Source organism: Capra hircus, chromosome 16 (assembly GCF_001704415.2).
Source record: "Capra hircus breed San Clemente chromosome 16, ASM170441v1, whole genome shotgun sequence".
In the NCBI taxonomy this organism is placed as follows: Eukaryota; Metazoa; Chordata; class Mammalia; order Artiodactyla; family Bovidae; genus Capra; species Capra hircus.
The window spans coordinates 26,826,327-26,846,350 of record NC_030823.1 but is presented as its reverse complement, the minus strand read 5'-3'; the positions used below and the strand labels follow the sequence as shown (position 1 = coordinate 26,846,350).

Here is a 20,024-nt window from a genome sequence, read left to right as displayed (position 1 = left end):
CTACATACATGTTTTACTTGTTTTAGAAGAGGTCCTTTCCCTTTTTCCTTTCAATAATCATGCTAATTAAAATATTGAGCACTTCCACTAGCAAGATTTTTGTGAACTAAAATTTAAAAATGTACAACGGTCTCAATCAAATACTAATACATTTAAACTTGCTCAGAAAGCAATATTCAAAGGTCATTTTTAAAAGACTATCTTGTGACAGAACCAAATGAGTTCCTGGACAGACTTGGAATATGTCAGTCCTCAAAGCTGCTGATATAACCACTTTTATATATAAAATAATATCAAAAATTTATAGAAGTTAGAGCATGGCTCTTAAAATAATTCTTACCTCTTTGTACTAGTGTCTGAACATTAGGAAGTAATTCTGACCATGGTATAAATTCACATTGCTGTATATCCACAAAATACCCAAAGATAGAATGTTCACCATTTGGAAGGTTGATACCTACATTTGAAAATGATAAATAAATAAAGAGTCTCATGCATGGAATGTTTAATGAAGAATATGATCTCTATCTGAGAGATGTGACTGTTTGGTCAGAAATAATAATTCTTCATTAAAGGTATAACCAAACACATAAAACAGGCTTATCATTTTTCCTTCTAATCTTTAATTGTATAAAAGCAAAGCTTTATTATCTCTGACTTATTTTGGATCCAGAAAGTAAGAGGAATCATTCATTATCTGATATTGTTCGAAATCTTACCCAGAAGTTCTGATTATTATTATGTACTGTATATTATTCAGTTCAGTTCAGTTCAGCCACTCAGTCATGTCCGACTCTTTGCAACTCCATGGATTGCAGCATGCCAGGCCTCCCTGTCCATCACCAACTCCTGGAGTTTACTCAAACACATGTCCATTGAGTCGGTGATGCCATCCAGCCATCTCGTCCTCTGTCATCCCCTTCCTCTCCTGCCTTCAATCTTTCCCAGCATCAGGGTCTTTTCAAATGAGTCAGTTCTTTGCAATAGGTGGCCAAAGTATTGGAATTTCAACTTCAGAATCACTCCTTCCAATGAATATTCAAGACTGATTTCCTTTAGGATGGACTGGTTGGATATCCTTACTGTCCAAGGGACTCTCAAGAGTCTTCTCCAGCACCACAATTTGAAAGGATCAGTTCTTTGGTGCACAGCTTTCTTTATAGTCCAACTCTCACATCCATACATGACTACTGCAGGAACCAAAGCCTTGACTAGACGGACCTTTGTTGGCAAAGTAATGTCTCTGCTTTTTAATATGCTGTCTATGTTGGTCATAACTTTTCTTCCTAGGAGCAAGTGTCTTTTAACTTCATGGCTGAAGTCACCATCTGCAGTGATTTTAGAGCCCCCTAAAATAAAGTCTCTCACTGTTTCCATTGTTCCCCATCTATTTGTCATGAAGTGATGAGATCAATTGCCATGATCTTAGTTTTCTGAATGTTGAGTTTTAAGCCAACTTTTTCACTCTTCTCCTTCACTTTCACCAAGAGGCTCTTTAGTTCTTCTTCACTTTCTGCCATTAGAATGGTTTTGTCTGCATATCTGAGATTGTTCATATTCTTCCAGCAATCTTGATTCCAGCTTGTGCTTCATCCAGTCCATATAAGTTAACAAGCAGGGGAGGTGGTCCTAAGATGGAAAAGGAATAGGATGGGAGACCACTTTCTCCCCCACAAATTCATCAAAAGAACATTTAAACGCTGAGTAAATTCCACAAAACAACTTTTGAATGCCAGCAGAGGACATCAGGCATCCAGAAAAGCAGCCCATTGTCTTTGAAAGGAGGTAGGAAAAAATATAAAAGACAAAAAGAGAGACAAAAGAGATAGGGACGGAGCTCAGTCCTGGGAAGGGAGTCTTAAAAAGAGAGAAGTTTCCAAACACCAGGAAACACTCTCACTGCCGAGTCTGTGGCGAGCCTTCGAACCACAGAGGGCAACATAACTGGGAGGAAAAATAAATAAATAATTAAACCCCACAGATTATGTGCCCAATGGTAACTCCCCCAGCAGAGAAGCAGTGCATATGCCTGCACCCGCCACTAGTAAGCGGGGGCTGGGCAGGGAGGCGTGGGCTGCATTGCTTAGAGTGAGGACCGGGCCTGAATGTCCTGAGGGCAATCTGAGGGAACTATCTTGGGCTAGCAAACCAGACTGTGGGATAGCTACCATGCGAAAAGCCCTAACCTAAACAAGCAGGGTGACAATATACAGCCTTGATGTACTCCTTTCCCTATTTGGAACCAGTCGGCTGTTTCATGTCCAATTCTAACTGTTGCTTCTTGACCTGCATACAGATTTCTCAGGAGACAGGTCAGGTACTCTGGTATTCCCATCTCTTTCAGAATTTTCCACAGTTTGTTGTGATCCACAAAGTCAAAGGCTTTGGCATAGTCAATAAAACAGAAGTTTTAGAGATGTTTTAAGATGTTTTTCTGGAACTCTCTTGTTTTTTTGATGATCCATCGGATGTTGGCAATTTGATCGCTGGTTCCTCTGCCTTTTCTAAATCCAGCTTGAATATCTGGAAGTTCACAGTTCACGTATTGCTGAAGCCTGGCTTGGAGAATTTTGAGCCTCACTTTGCTAGCGTGTGAGATGAGTGCAACAGTGCGGTAGTTTGAGCAGTCTATGGTATTGTCTTTCTTTGGGACTGGGATGAAAACTGACCTTTTCCAGTTCTGTGGCCTCTGCTGAGTTTTCCATATTGTGGCATATTGAGTGCAGCACTTTCACAGCATCATCTTTTAGGATTTGAAATAGCTCAACTGGAATTGCATCACCTCCACTAGTTTTGTTCATAGTGATGCTTCCTAAGGCCCACTTGACTTCACATTCCAGGATGTCTGGCTCTAGGTGGTTATCTGGGTCATTGTTGGCAAATAATTGTTCACAGTATTCCCTTATGGTTTTGTTGTTGTTGTCAGTTGTTATTTCTCCTCTGTAATTTCTTATTTTGTTTATTTGGGCCCTATCTCTTTTCTTCTTTGTGAGATTGGTAGAGGTTTACCGATTTTTGTTTACTCTTTCAAAGAACCAGCTCTTGGTTTTGGTGATGTTTTATTATTGCTTTTCTAATCTCCATTTTATTCATTTACTGTATGATTTTTATTTCCTTCTTTCTGCTGACGTTAGATTTGGTTTGATCTTTTTCTAATTATTTTAGATGATAGGTTAGTTTGTTTGAGATTTTTCTTCTTTTTTGAGGAAGACCTATATCACTATGCATCTTCCTCTATGAACTGCTTTTGCTGAATCCAATAGGTTTTTTATAGCAGTGTTTTCATTACCACTTACCTCAAAGTATTTTTTAATTTCCTCTTTGATTTCATTATAGATCCATTGGCTTTGTAGTAGCATTTTGTTTTGCCTCAATGTAATCATTCTTTTGCTCATTTTTCCTTGTGTGATTAATTTCTAATATTTTCATGATATGTGGTCAGAAAACATGCTTGAAATAATTTTTATCCTCTTGAATTTGCTGAAGCTTGTTTTGCGTCCAAGTATATGGTCACTCCTAGAGAACGTTCCACGCGCACTTGAAAAGAATATGTATTCTGGTTTTTATGCATGTAATGTCCTGAGAATATCAATTAAGTCTGTTTTATTTTATCATTTATTATCTCCATTACTTTATTGATTTTCTGTCTGGAAGATCTCTGTCCACTGGCATGACAGGGCATTAATATCTCCTACTATTATTGCATTTCTGTCAGTTTCTCCCTTTATTTTTGCTAATGCTTATTTGATTTTTGTGGGTGCTATTTGGGGTGCACGTATGTTAATGACTGTAATATTCTCTTCTTGCATTGATCATTTTATCATTATATAATGTCCTTATTTATCTTTATGGCCTTTTTAAAAAAGTTTATTTTGTCTTATATGAATATTACTATCTATGCTTGACATTTCAGTTTTCATAAAATATACTTTTTCATCCCATCGTTTTCAATCTATGTGTGTCCTTTGCCCTAATGTGGGTTTCTTATATCTGTATATCTATATCCTTCTTCAGATTTGTAAAGTTTTCAGCCATAATCTCTTTTTAAAAGTTATTTTATACTTTTTTAAAAAGAACTTTATTTTTAAGTGATTGGCGATTTGTTTACAACATTGGTTTGATTTCTGCCATACATCAACATGAATTAACCATACGTGTACATACGTTCCCTTCCTCTTGAGTCTCCCTTCCACCTTCTGTCAGCCATAATATTTTCAAATACATTTTTAACTCCCTTTTCTCTTTTTCATCCTTCTGGTATTCTTTCTATGTATAGATTGGAATGCATTATATTATTCAATAGGTCTCATATATTGCTTTAATTTCTTTTTTGTTTCTCTTCCCTTTGCTCTTCTGACTAACTGATTTCCATTATTCTATCTCCCAGGTCACTTTTTCACTCTTTTGCTTTGTACAGTTTGCCATCATTGCCTTTAGCTCAGCTTTTGTATTAGAAAATGAGTTTCCAAATTTTAGTTGGCTTCTGTTTGTAGTTTTAGGTACTTTTACAGTAATCTGCATTTCTATTAATAACCTTTCTTAACTCTTTCAGTATTTTCATTAACTCCTTTTTGAACTTGTGATTTGGTAGACTGCAAATACTTGTTTCATTGTTTGTTCTTTCAGAGGAATTATCTTGATCTTTTAATTAGGAGTGGTTCCTCTGTTTCTTCATTCTACTCATATTTCTCTGACTCTATGAGTCTAGGAGAAATAGTTATGTACTGTGGTCTTAAAGGGCTGTTTTAATGTGACAGTGTCCCCATGTAGACTCCATGAGTCTAGCAGTTTTTGTTAGAAGCTATTTTCAGTATGAATGTCTGCTTTTTCTTTCTTTGGTGTACGCTGACCATTAGCCCCTTGATAGGGGTTGTGATTGGTGTTGTGATGGCCAGAGCCTACACTGGATGTTGAGCTGGGCCTCCTCCTTGTTGTGCAGTTATCACAGTCCTATTAAGGATGTTAGAGTGTACTTATTTAACCCTCTTTTACCACTAATCTTCACATTTAAACAGATGAGCTAAATAAATATATGTCCAATGATGAGTTTCAAATTAACATTTTGAAGTATGCATAATTATGACTTTTCCCTTAGAACTTACCTATTTGTGCATTGCCTTCAAATAATTCACGAACAAGATTGTCAAAATCATAGGCTACTCTTGCAGGTGAATCAGGTTCAGAACTTGGATAAAATATTATATCATCTTCATGTTCATCTTCACGTTGTAAAGTTCCTCCAAATGCCCAAGTAAATGCAAACACAAAAAGCTTTTGAATTGTTTTTTTTAATTTAATAGGATTTTTTGCCATGTACCATGCATTTTCATCCCTGTGGTAGGCAGATGTGGAAAGGTGAAGATTAAAATTTTTAGAAAGCAGTCCAGTAATTTATTTCACCATCACATCAAAATTTTGTTACTAAAATTTTTTATTGTTAAGTATTAACATGGAAGTTTTAGAGTTAATGTATAATTTACCTTTGATAAGTTATGAAAATTATACACTGATACTATTTTTATTTTTAAAGTACCACATGTGTAAAAGATTTGTAGTCAAACTTTATTTCAGGTAATAAATGATGTTCACTTTTATTTTAGGTCAGTTTGTTACTTAAGAGTTCATCTGTCTCTTGGGAGAGAATCTGGTAAGTCTCCATTTAATGTAGAAAGACATAGACATAGTGAATAGTCATCCACTCTGTACTCTTCTCAAACAAGTCCTATAGGTCATTGAAATCAAATTGCCTAAAAGCAGGCAGAATCTGGGGAGAGTATTCTCCAGTCTGGGTCAACCCAGATTATCTTGGGCTGTGGGACTCTCAAATAACATAGTGATAGCACCAATGATGATAGGGCTAATCAAAAGCTTTGGGCCTGATTTCAGGATATTTTGAATGGTTCAAGATTCAGTTTTCATAAAATTACTTATAAATTATGAAAATCTTAAAAATGTATCACTGAAGTTTATTGGCAATTATTAATGTATAATGCATGTATATAATCCTATTTGACATTTCTCCTCACATGTAAGAGTTTGTTCAGCAAATATTTTTTTGAATTCCTACTATATCTCAGTTAGTCTGAACAAAACAAATATGATCACTTATTTTGGAGACAAGAAAATGAATACCAAACCACGATATGTGTAAAGAATAAAGAGTCAAGCATACTGTGAAGAATACTAGTAGAGATAACTAATTTAGAGTTTGGGAGTCAGGGAAGACTTCTTTGAACAACTAACAGTTAAATTGAGACCTGAAGAATGAGTGCAATTTTGAAAAATGTAAGAGGAAGAATATTTTGAGAAGAAGATATACATGTGCGAAGACCATGAGGTGAAATGGTTACGACAAGTTTGAAGAACTGAAAAAGAAATCCAGTGTCTTTGAAGCATACCTAATTAGTTGAAAAGTTTAGAAGATAAGTCTGGAGATATAGGCAGGGGATTTTAAGCTGTGCCAAAACTTCTCCTTCCACTCTAAATGTAATGCAAAGTCATTAAATGGCCATAATAAAAAAGAACATTCTAATTTACATTTTTTTAAAAATCAGACTCTTGCATATAAATACCAGGAGACACACACAAGAATAATAGTCACAATAATATTTGTAAAAACCAACAAATTGAAAAAACAACCTACACTTTGTTGTTGTTGTTGCTGTTCAGATGCTAAATCGTGTCCGACTCTTTGTGACCCCAGGGACTGCAGCATGCCAGGTTCCCCTTTCCTCCACTACTAAAGTTTGCTCAGATTCATTCCCATTGGGTTGGTGATGCCATCTAACCATGTCATCATCTGCTGCCCCTTTCTCTTTTTGCCTTCAATCTTTCCCATCATTAGGGTCTTTTCCAGTGAATAGGCTCTTTGCATTAGATGGCCAAAGTATTGGAGCTTCAGCTTCAGCACCAGTCATTCCAATGAATATTCTTGGGGTTGATTTCCTTCAGTATTGACTGGTTGGATCTCCTTGCAGATCAACAGACTCTCAAGAGTCTTTTCCAGCACCACTATTGAAAAGCATCAGTTCTTTGGCACTCAGCTTTCTTTATGGTCCAACTCTAACATCCATACATGGCTACTGGAAAATGATAGCTTTGACTATATGAATCTTTCCCAGCAAAGTGAAGTCTCTGCTTTTTAATATGCTGTCCAGATTTGTCATAGTTTTCCTTCCAAGGAGCAAACATATTTTAATTTCATGACTGCAGTCACTGACCTCAGTAATTTTGGAGCCCAAGAAAAGAAAATCTATCACCTCTTCCACTTTTTCGCCTTCTATTTGCCATGAAGTGACGGGACCAGATGCTGTGACTTTAGTTTTTTTAACATTGAGTTTTAAGCCGACTCTTTCACCGTCCTCTTTCAGCCTCATCGAGGGACTCTTTAGCTCCTCTTCACTTTCTACCATTAGAGTGGTATCATCTGCATATCTGAGGTGGTTCATATTTCTCACAGCAATCTTGATTCCAGCTGTGATTAATCCAGCCTGGCATTTCTTGTAATGTACTCTGCGTAGAAGTTAAATAAGTAGGGTGACAATATACAGCCTTGACATACTCCTTTCCCAATTCAGAATCAGTCAGTTGTGCCATGTAATGTTCTAACTGTTGCTTCTTGACCTGCATACAGGTCTTTCAGGAGACAGGTAAGGTGGTCTGATATTCCCATCCCATCTCTTGAAGAATTTTCCACAATTTGTTGTGATCCACACTGTCAAAGGGTTTAGCATAATCAATGAAGCAGAAGTAGATGTTTTTCTGGAACTCCCTTGTTTTCTCTATGACTCAATGAATGTTGACAGTTTGATCTCTGGTTCCTCAGCCTTTTCTAAATCTACCTTGTACATCCAGAAGTTCTCAGTTCATGTACTTCTGAGGCCTAGCTTGAAGCATTTTGAGTATAATCTTACTATCATGTGAAATGACTGCAATTGTTCAGTAGTTTGAACATTCTTCAGCATTTTCTTTGGGATTGGAATGAAAACTGACCTTTTCCAGTCCTGTGGCCATTGCTTAGTTTTTCAAATTTGCTGACAGATTGAGTACAACACTTTAACAGCATCATCTTTTAGGATTTTAAATAGCTTAGCTGGAATTCTGTCACCTCCACTAGCTTTGTGTGTAGTAATGCTTCCTAGGGCCCACTTAACTTCACATTCCAGGATATGTGGTTCTAGGTGAGTGACCACACCATCATGGTTATCCAGGTCATTAAGATCTTTTTTGTGTGTGTAGTTCTGTATATTCTTGCTGCCTCTTCTTAATCTCTTCTGCTTTTGTGAGGCTCTTACCATTTCTGTTCTGTATTCATTTCATCCTTCCATGAAATGTTCCTTTGGTATCTCCAATTTTCTTGATCCAATTTTCTTGAAGAGATCTCCAGTCTTTCCCATCCTATTGTCTTCCTCTATTTCTCTGCATTGTTCATTTAAGAAAGCCTTCTTACCTCTCCTTGATGTTCTCTAGAATTCTGCATTCAGTTGAATTATATCTTTCCCTTTCCCCTTTGCCTTTTCTTCTCTTGCCTTTTGCTTTCTCAGCTATTTGTAAGCCTCCGTAGACAACCAGTTTGTCTTCTTGCATTTCTTCTTTTTTTTGGATGATTTTAGTCACTGTATCCTGTAAAATGTTATGAATCTCTATTTGTAGTTCTTTAGGCACTCTGTCTACCAGATCTAATCTCTTGAATCTATTCATCACCTTCACTGTGTAATCACAAGGGATTTGATTTAGGTCAGAATGAATGGCTCAGGTTAAGCCTGAATTTTGCAATAAGGGCTGATGATTTGAGCCACTGTCAGCTCCAGGTCTTGTTTTTGCTGACTGTATAGACCATTGTCTTTAATAATTGTCTATAATGTCTTTAAAATGTTGTATAAACCATTCAACATCACAGTAATCCAAGTCTATAGCCCAACCACTAATGCCAAAACTTAAGTTGACTGGTTCTATGAAGTCCTACAAGACCTTCTATAACTAACACCAAAAAAAGATGCCCCTTTCATCACAGAGGATTAGAATGCAAAAGTAGGAAGTCAAGAGATACCTGGAGTAACAGACAAGTTTGGCCTTGAAGTAAAAAATGAGTTGGGCAAAGACTAACAGTTTTGTCAAGAGAACACACTGATCATAGCAACACCCTTTTCCAACAACATGAGACAATTACACAGGGATGTCACCAAATAGTCAAAACTTATGCTTATGAATGGACAAATTGTGACATATTTTCACAAAGAAATATGCAGTGAAAATGAATGAAGACCCCCTACATGTACAATGGATTAATCAGAGGGACATAACTTTGAACAAAAATGCAAGTCACAGAAGAACATAGTGATTCCACTAAAGTTAAAACAGGTAAAGTTTGAATTACTAGAGCTAATCAATGAATATAGTAAAGTTGCAGGATATAAAATCAACACACAGAAATCCCTTGCATTCCTATACACGAATAATGAGAAAGTAGAAAAAGAAATTAAGGAAACAATTCCATTCACCATTGCAACGAAAAGAATAAAATACTTAGGAATATATCTACCTAAAGAAACTAAAGACCTATATATAGAAAACTATAAAACACTGATGAAAGAAATCAAAGAGGACACTAATAGATGGAGAAATATACCATGTTCATGGATCGGAAGAATCAATATAGTGAAAATGAGTAAACGACCCAAAGCAATTTACAAATTCAATGCAATCCCTATCAAGCTACCAGCAACATTTTTCACAGAACTAGAACAAATAATTTCAAGATTTGTATGGAAATACAAAAAACCTCGAATAGCCAAAGCAATCTTGAGAAAGAAGAATGGAACTGGAGGAATCAACTTGCCTGACTTCAGGCTCTACTACAAAGCCACAGTCATCAAGACAGTATGGTACTGGCACAAAGACAGACATATAGATCAATGGAACAAAATAGAAAGCCCAGAGATAAATCCACACACCTATGGACACCTTATCTTTGACAAAGGAGGCAAGAATATACAATGGAGTAAAGACAATCTCTTTAACAAGTGGTGCTGGGAAAACTGGTCAACCACTTGTAAAAGAATGAAACTAGATCACTTTCTAACACCCCACACAAAAATAAACTCAAAATGGATTAAAGATCTAAATGTAAGACCAGAAACTATAAAACTCCTAGAGGAGAACATAGGCAAAACACTCTCAGACATAAATCACAGCAGGATCCTCTATGATCCACCTCCCAGAATTCTGGAAATAAAAGCAAAAATAAACAAATGGGATCTAATTAAAATTAAAAGCTTCTGCACAACAAAGGAAAATATAAGCAAGGTGAAAAGACAGCCTTCTGAATGGGAGAAAATAATAGCAAATGAAGCAACTGACAAACAACTAATCTCAAAAATATACAAACAACTTCTGCAGCTCAATTCCAGAAAAATAAACGACCCAATCAAAAAATGGGCCAAAGAACTAAATAGACATTTCTCCAAAGAAGACATACGGATGGCTAACAAACACATGAAAAGATGCTCAACATCACTCATTATTAGAGAAATGCAAATCAAAACCACAATGAGGTACCACTTCACACCAGTCAGAATGGCTGCGATCCAAAAATCTGCAAGCAATAAATGCTGGAGAGGGTGTGGAGAAAAGGGAACCCTCTTACACTGTTGGTGGGAATGCAAACTAGTACAGCCACTATGGAGAACAGTGTGGAGATTCCTTAAAAAATTTCAAATAGAACTACCTTATGACCCAGCAATCCCACTGCTGGGCATACACACCGAGGAAACCAAAATTGAAAGAGACACATGTACCCCAATGTTCATCGCAGCACTGTTTATAATAGCTAGGACATGGAAACAACCTAGATGTCCATCAGCAGATGAATGGATAAGAAAGCAGTGGTACATATACACAATGGAGTATTACTCAGCCATTAAAAAGAATTCATTTGAATCAGTTCTGATGAGATGGATGAAACTGGAGCCAATTATACAGAGTGAAGTAAGCCAGAAAGAAAAACACCAATACAGTATACTAACACATATATATGGAATTTAGGAAGATGGCAATGACGACCCTGTATGCAAGACAGGGAAAGAGACACAGATGTGTATAATGGACTTTTGGACTCAGAGGGAGAGGGAGAGGGTGGGATGATTTGGGAGAATGACATTCTAACATGTATACTATCATGTAAGAATTGAATCGCCAGTCTATGTCTGATGCAGGATACAGCATGCTTGGAGCTGGTGCATGGGGATGACCCAGAGAGATGTTATGGGGAGGGAAGTGGGAGGGGGGTTCATGTTTGGGAATGCATGTAAGAATTAAAGATTTTAAAATTTAAAAAAATAAAAAAAATAAAAAAATAAAAAAATAAATAAAAAAAATAAAGTCTATTTTATCGGAAAAAGAAAAAGAAAAATATACTGCTTAGGAATATATTAATAAACACAAAATTCAGTATAGTAGTTATCTCAGATGATGGGATGGCATAAGGTTTAGATAGGTACACTAGGGAACTTCAAAGATAAAGCAGTACTTTTTAAAAATAACTGAGTGGTGTATATATGAATGTTTGTGTATTATTATTTATATCTTGCACATACTTTATAAATATCCTTTTATGGCTACTTGCTATTTAATAAAAATTAAAAATAATATGTGGTTGTCATGTCAGATATGGACTAAAAAACTGGAAAATTTAGGAGGTTATAGCAACAGTACAGGAAAGAAATAATAAACTTTTGGTCTAGGATGCTGATGATCAAGATGTAGATAAATGAATGAATTTGAAGGCAGAATTGACAGGTAAAAACCACATTTACAATGTTCTATCATTTAAAAGCAAATGTGGTATAAATGTCTCAATATTTCATAATGAGATATAGGAAAGCCTCAATAGTGAAATCCTATCCTACAAAATGGCAGAATTGTGGGGCGAGCACAACTATATTGCTATAGTTTCTATAATTATTGAGCATTTACTCTACACCAGCTACTACTCTAGATATCCGGCACATCACAGCATTATTCCAGTTTTATTTATAAACGAAAAAAATTAAAGGTCAAAAATATTTAGTAACTTGTTCAACATTTCTAAGCTCATAAAGAGAAGATTCATAAAATAAATTCACATCAACTTTATTCCACTCTCAAATATGTAGTGTCTGGACAAACGTTTTCATATTTCTTAGATAACTTTCCAAAATCTGGTGATCTTGTATTAGATATACAGAGACTCTAAATTGGAATAAAATAAATTTAATTGAATTTTGATATTAGGAAGTCATAGATTATTGGTTTATTGACAGATAATCCTGTTTCTATTAGAGTGTTTGGCACTTAGTAGTTAATAAAACATATCTTTGAATGAATGTAGCTGACCTGTTTTCCACATCTTTGAATTTGACAGAAACTTTTGAATGTGAAATTATCTCCTCAGATGAAATGTCCTTCAAGTCTTCACCTTAAAAAAGAAAGACAGTTTTTCCACAATTAACAACAGACCTAAAATTTAGCTGGTTAATTAATGAGGTGTTATCTCTAATATGGGCTTCCCCCGGGGCTCAGCCATAAAGATCCACCTGCAATGCAGGAGCTGCAGGAAACACAAATTTGATCCTTGAGTCAGGAAGATCCCCTGGAGGAGGGCAAGACAACCCACTCCAGTATTCTTGCCTGGAGAATCCCATGGACAGAGGAGCCTGGTGGGCTACAGTCCACAGGGTCGCAAAGAGTCGAACATGACTGACGTGACTTAGAACACACACATGCAACCTTGACCACTGTTTACTTTGTGAACTGTCATAGAACATCATTATTTCACATCAGTATCTTAGACTTATCAGACCAACTAGTTATCATATCCCATCAGAAGTATGTTATTTTTTCTAAGATGAGAGCAGAGAATGTACCTGCAATTGTTGACATGATTACTATTTATTTGAAGAACAAATCTGTATACATATGTTCATCATTTTATTCTAGCAACTTTTTGTAAGTTTGATTATTCCAAAATAAAAACTTTAAAATATTCAGGTCACCACCATCAAATATGGTGTGCATTACAAAGTAAATAATAAATGAGTTCTAATACATGAAGCATTAAAAAAAGAAAGCTGTACATTTCAAAGAAAACGATATCAAAGTAAACATCACACAGGTACAGTTTGTAGTTGTCTCTTTTCTACTCTCCATCATTCATTTTTTCCTCAAGTCATCCATTTCACAGAGGAACACAAAGAGTGAATGATTATTCATTATTCCTTAGCTTTTTATTCTTTTATAATATTTGTCTTCTTTATATTAAAATAACATAGGGAACTTCTGGGAGAATGAACACAGGAATATGCTGGAAGAGTGATGCTCTCAGAGAGAGATGGAAGCTTCCCACCCTCTTCCCCTGTGCTTTGCTCTTTTCTCCCACTTGGCTATTCCAGAGTTTTATCCACTGTAAGAAACAGGTGAATGGTGCTCTTGAGTGCCTTCTGTAGTATCATTCACACATGTTCTGGGGACACTTTCTTCAAAGGACCAGAAAGCATCCAGTTTAATCCCAGATGCATGGGATTGTTGCAGACCAGATACTGCTTGTCTCACTAAGACTCATCATCGAGTATGAACTTTCAGTTTTCTGTGTCTATACTGTCAAGACTCGCAAGTATAAGATGGGATCCTTGTTTACTTCATAACCAGCAAGATAAGACATGTGGAACCTTCTCCATAGAAAGAAATTTAAAGGGAAATGCGTCATTGCAAAGGCTAAAAGTTATATTGTTTTTATCAGACTGTGGAAGACTCTACACTCACATTTGAAAAATTACTGTTTAAAACAGTACAAACTGATGAGAGGTTGGTGGGGTGAGAAGAGGGGGAAGCAGTGTGGAATTGTGGGAATATTCCTAGTCTGGAGATAGAACTCATGGATTTTGAGCGCATGTGGAAAATTCTTAAAGAGATAGGAGTATCAAACTACCTTAATTTTTCTCCTGAGAAACCTGTATGCAGGTCAAGAAGCAACAGTTAGAACCAGACATGGAACAAAGGATTAGTTAAAAATTCAGAAAGAATGACAAGGCTTATATTGTCACCCTGCTTATTTAACTTATATGCAGAGTTCAGTTCAGTCCAGTTCAGTTCAGTCGCTCAGTCGTATCCGACTCCTTGCGACCCCATGAATCGCAGCATGCCAGGCCTCTCTGTCCATCACCAACTCCCAGAGTTCACTCAGACTCACGTCCATCAAGTCCGTGATGCCATCCAGCCATCTCATCCTTTGTCGTCCCCTTCTCCTCCTGCCCCCCAATCCCTCCCAGCATCAGAGTCTTTTCCAGTGAGTCAACTCTTCGCATGAGGTGGCCAGAGTACTGGAGTTTCAGCTTTAGCATCATTCCTTCCAAAGAAATCCCAGGGCTGATCTCTTTCAGAATGAACTGGTTGGATCTCCTTACAGTCCAAGAGACTCTCAAGAGTCTTCTCCAACATCACAGTTCAAAAGCATCAATTCTTTGGTGCTCATCTTTCTTCACAGTCCAACTCTCACATCCATACATGACCACTGAAAAAACCATAGCCTTGACTAGACGGACCTTAGTCAGCAAAGTAATGTCTCTGCTTTTGAATATGCTATCTAGGTTGGTCGTAACTTTCCTTCCAAGGAGTAAGCGTCTTTTAATTTCATGGCTGCAATCATCATCTGCAGTGATTTTGGAGCCCCCCAAAATAAAGTCTGACACTGTTTCTACTGTTTCCCCAACTATTTGCCATGAAGTGATGGGACCAGATGTGATCATCTTCGTTTTCTGAATGTTGAGCTTTAAGCCAACTTTTTCACTCTCCTCTTTCACTTTCATCAAGAGGCTTTTTAGTTCCTCTTCCCTTTCTGTCATCTGCATATATGAGGTGATTGATATTTCTCCCGGCAATCTTGATTCCAGCTTGTGCTTCATTCACCCCAGTATTTCTCATGATGTACTCTGCATAGAAGTTAAATAAGCAGGGTGACAATATACAGCCTTGACATACTCCTTTGCCTATTTGGAACCAGTCTGCAGAGTACATCATGAGAAATGCCAGGCTGGACGGATCTCAAGCTAGAATCAAGATTGCCAGGAGAAATGCCAATCTCAGATATGCAAGTGACACAACCCTAATGGCAGAAAGTGAAGAGGAACTAAAAAGCCTGTTGATGAAGGTGAAAGAGGAGAGTGAAAAAGTTGGCTTAAAACTCAACATTCTAAAAACTAAAATCATGGCATCTGGCCTCATCATTTCAAGGCAAATAGAAGGGGAAAAAGTGGAAACAGTGACAGATTTTATTTTCCTGGGCTCCAAAATCACTGTGGATGGTGACTGCAGCTGAAATTGAAAGACACTTGCTCCTTGAAAAGCTGTGACAAACCTAGACAGGGTATTAGAAAGCAGAGACATCACTCTGCTGACAAACACCTGTATAGTCAGAACTATGGTTTTTCCAGTAGTCATGTACATTCGTGTAAGTTGGACCATAAAGAAGGCTAGGAGCCAAAGAATTGATGCTTTTGAACTGTGGTGCTGGAGAAGACTCTTGAGAGTTCCTTGGACAGCAAGGAGGTTAAACCAATTAATCCTAAAGGAAATTAACCCTGAATATTCACTGGAAGGCTGATGCTGATGATGAAGTTCCAATACTTGGGCCACCTGATGTGAAGAGCTGACTCATGGAAAAGACCCTCATGCTAGGAAAGATTGAGGGCAGAAGGAGAAGGGGTGGCAAAGGATGAGATGGTTGGATGACATCACCGACTTAATGGACATGAGTTTGAACAAACTCCAGGAGATAGTAAATGGCAGGGAAGCCTGGCATGCTATAGTATACGAGGTCGCAAAGAGTCAGACATGACTGAGCAACTGAACAACAACAAATGTGCCAAAAATGTTTCTTTTTTCTTCCATCTTCAATATTAAAATGGTTACACACACAAAAGGGCTTAAAGATTTATATGATCTGAAGAGAAACCAGAGTAAAAAATGGCTACACACCAAAATTCACTAATTTTGATGTTTTTTTTAAAATGCATGCTCTTATGACAGCTGTCACAGTAAAATCTAACAAAAAAATTTAAATTAAGTTAAAAGATAATTAAGTGCGGAAAAAACAGAACAAACTTTTTGGCCAACCTCCAAAACTTTTTTTTTTTGGCTTTCTCCCCAGTCTAAGTTACTCAAGAAAATGGTTGCACTTCCCTTTCCAGAAGGACTAGTAACTATTTTGTAACTACTTTCCCTGATTGTGCAGAGGGTCGCAGCTTCCTCTATTCAGTGAGTTCTGTTCCTGAAAGCTATGTCAGGTTTGGAAATGAGCAAGGGATCATGACTTTTTACTGAGGCAGCTACCCTCAGGCTTCTGGTCATTCATCCTTGACATCTTATAACACAAACTAATGGACCTAGTTTGTTGCCCATATATTTTGCCCCTAGAGATACTATATACTAACCATCTATATATATACTAACCATCTTAATAACTCTTTGAGAATCATCTCTGCTCCTTTGCCTACTGCTGCTTCTTTGCCATATGCTGTGGTTTGCTAACTGGCAAAGGGAAGAACAAAAGCCCATTCAGAACCATGAGGAGATGGGGAAAGAGAAAACCTAAATATTCTCCTCCACTTTGTCCCCCACTCATGGTCGTATTCAGTTCTCTTCTGTTCAGGATTTCTGTTTTCCCTCACAGGAACCTTAGCCATCTTGTCACCCCAGGGATTTCTCACAATTTCTTTAATTCAACAGATCCTAACTGGGTTGGCGTTTTGTGCTAATTTGCCATCTCACCAGGAACCAAATATGGCTTTTCTGATGGCTCAGCTCATTAAAAATCTGCCTGCAGTGTGGGAGACCTGGTTCAATCCCTGGGTGGGGAAAGTCCCCAGGAGAAGGAAAAGGCTACTCACTCCAGTATTCTGGCCTGGAGAATTCCATGGACTGTGTAGTCGATGGGGTTGCAAAGAGTAGGACATGACTGAGCGACTTTCACAGGAACCAGATAGAACCAGTGTTTGAATGTAGACATTCTGACTCCAGAGACCATGCCTTTAGCCATAATGCTATACAGTTTTCTGAACTTTTTGATTTCTTCTTACATATATTTTAACTACTTTCCATGTATATGTTTTTGTATGATTACAGCTGACACCTAGGATTTGGACCATTTCCCCCCCCCCCATTATTTTTATCTCTGAGACTCTTTAAAACATAATAAAAACTATTATCCCCTGATAGAGACCTACAAGGATTCCTTATTCTATTTTTTCTTGTTACCCTTCAGCACTTATAGATATCAATTTATTGATATACTCTTTTATAAATGATTTTTAATTTGTTCCATGTGCAAGTCTGTTCTTGGTTCAAATGGACTGAAAACTTCTGGCTTTCCTTTCTTTCTTTTATAATCAAATAGAAGGTGATAAATAACTGACACTGACTAAGATAAAATATCACTGATATGACTTAGGGGCAAAAACTCACGTAGTTCAAAGATTCCAGTTTTACTCATGAATTCAAAGAATGCATCAAGAATTCTGCAGAGAGTTGTAACAATTGTTATGTCTTGTACAGGAAATGGCTGAAATTTCTGATGTTTCTTTATAAACTGTAGTCCATCTGGGACACTACTTTTAATCATGAATTCAAGACAATCCACTTCTGCTTCATTCATAATTTTAGAATTTTTCAGAAGCCATGACTTAACATAAGGCTCCCATCCCAGATCAATAGGATTCTAATAATAGAAAGCACAAGGTAATTTAATGTAAATAAATAAAATTACAGTGTCCACCTACTTTCTTACTATCTCTTTATTTCACTACTGCCCCTGCCAAATAATGGTTTAGAATCAGCACTCATTAAAGGGCAAGTGATCAAAAACACCTTAAAGAATTACTCTTCCTGATTTTAACCACAATCCTACATAACAACAAGCAACTGGAGGATTATGTGTAGGGAGCTGTGTTGAGGCTATGCACATGTGGTAAGAGGAACTGCTTACCCAGAAAATCAGCAGTTTAGTTTAGTGGTTACACTGAGCTAAGGAGATTAGAACACAGGGCTAATCACGGCTAATAATTAATTTCATGTGTAGGGAACATTCATTCTTTGCCTATCTTCTATTCCTTACCACTGCATTGGTAATGCATTTCATAAGTCCTGAGAGTCATGGAGGGGCTTCCCCAGTGGCTCAGTGGGTAAAGAAACCACTTGTCAATGCAGGAGAGACAGGAGACTTGGGTTCAATCCCTGGGCCGGGAAGATCTCCTGGAGGAGGGCATGGTAACCACTCCAGTATTCTTACCTGGAGAATCCCATGGACAGAGGAGCCTGGTGGGCTACAGCCCATAGGGTTGCACAGAGTCGGACATGATGGAAGTGACTGAGAATGCATTCAAGAGTCATGGAATGGGCATGAAAAGCCTTCAGGGCAAATGTTCCTCGATGGAAAAATAGTTCCTGTCAATTAACTTAACCTATTGAAAGCACTACTTATGCATGGTTGTGGAACATACTGACATTCCAATTACTGAGTGGACCGACTAAGCATATTAGTAACAGTAGTAATTAACACTCGTATTTACTTCTGGGTTAGGAGGCTTTGCTGCTACTGCTGCTAAGTCGCTTCAGTTGTGTCCGACTCTGTGCGACTCCACAGACAGCAGCCCACCAGGGGACATAAATTACAGTGCTGAATTACATAGCCTTGCTGAATCCAGAGGAAACAAAATAAACATAAAATGCTGCAGATAATGACTAAATAAGAAATGTTCTTTGTTAAGAAATTTGTATCAGAAACTTACCATATAGACCATTGCACATCGGCTGACAATAGCAGGACTAGCTTGAGCTAGACTGTCCACTTCAAAGATCACTCTGATTTTACTAGTCAAAGTTATTCTCTCGCTGTTTGCTAAGCACAACGTCCTAGTGTCATCTAGCATAGAATTTAGATTTTCTACCCAGAAGCTATCCACTGGCCCGTCTAAGACAATCCACTGCCAATCAAAGTCTGGAAAGAAAAATATTTGTAATGTAATTGAGAAAAACCTCACTCTACTCTCCTTACAATCTTGCTAATTTTCTCCTTTAATTAGAAAGTACTTTCTAATTAAGATGAAGAATGATGTCCTAGAAAACCCTAGAATGAATGTTTAAATGAGTCTCATATATATTGTGAATATTCATAACACATACGTAGCAATACTTTAAACATTGTTTTGGTATTCTTAGTTTGCTGAATTGTATAATTAACCCTTAAAATTTGAGTTAGAGAAAGATCCATGAATCTAGTTTTTCCATAACAATATGGTTTGTTTCCCCTTTCAACCCAGGAATATTTTTTGGATATGCTGCCTCTGGGAAATAAAGGGAAATAGGATGTCCTTTGAAGAAAGAATCAAGTAGAAAGATGTTAAGAATATTTCACTTGGGGAACTCATTTTCTTCACTTTGCACACTCTACGCCCAGCACATTGCTCCACAATATTAGAAAATCAATTGTCAGGATACATGGATCATTATAGAGATTAAAAAAAATAGTTAAACATCTGAAATACAAAAGCATTCCAGAAGAATAGGAGAGTAGAGGTGGGATCCAGACAGCCTGCCTTGGGCTGAAATAACTGCCCTGGATTCCCCGATGAAAGAAATATTATGCTCAATCATTGTTCTCTTCCACATTGATACACAAAATTCAGGAATCCTAAAAATGTAGAAACAATAGCAGAAATCTCTTTCAAAGTCAGGAACATAAATACACTACTGGTGGATATGTTGATATGACATTCAACATGGAGTAGAGAAAGCCATGACTGGGGCCTCTGCAGTAGACTGCTGGCTCTTTTGGAGCAGGGATCTTTTCATACTCTTTGTTCCCCTGGCACATAGTAAACTGGCAGATAATGGGTATACAATTCATTTTAGATGAATATGCTTGGGTTGTATGATTTGTTTAGATTGTCTGAAAATACTATTGTAGGTTGCCATTGCTACTTCTAATCTGATATTTA

At 37.2% G+C, this 20,024-nt stretch overlaps 1 protein-coding gene across 1 annotated transcript in view; it reads right to left on the bottom strand.

The window, feature by feature from the left end:
• DNAH14 (dynein axonemal heavy chain 14) overlaps positions 1-20,024 on the bottom strand; it is a 398,456-nt gene that overhangs the window by 152,106 nt on the left and 226,326 nt on the right. Inside the window, exons 40-46 of the mRNA XM_018059938.1 lie at positions 18,816-19,024; positions 17,494-17,746; positions 12,373-12,454; positions 5,099-5,332; positions 4,165-4,196; positions 1,195-1,206; positions 341-457 (exon numbers count right to left, since the gene is read on the bottom strand). Coding sequence (XP_017915427.1) covers positions 341-457; positions 1,195-1,206; positions 4,165-4,196; positions 5,099-5,332; positions 12,373-12,454; positions 17,494-17,746; positions 18,816-19,024 — 939 coding nt within the window. The remainder of the gene's footprint in view (positions 1-340; positions 458-1,194; positions 1,207-4,164; positions 4,197-5,098; positions 5,333-12,372; positions 12,455-17,493; positions 17,747-18,815; positions 19,025-20,024) is intronic.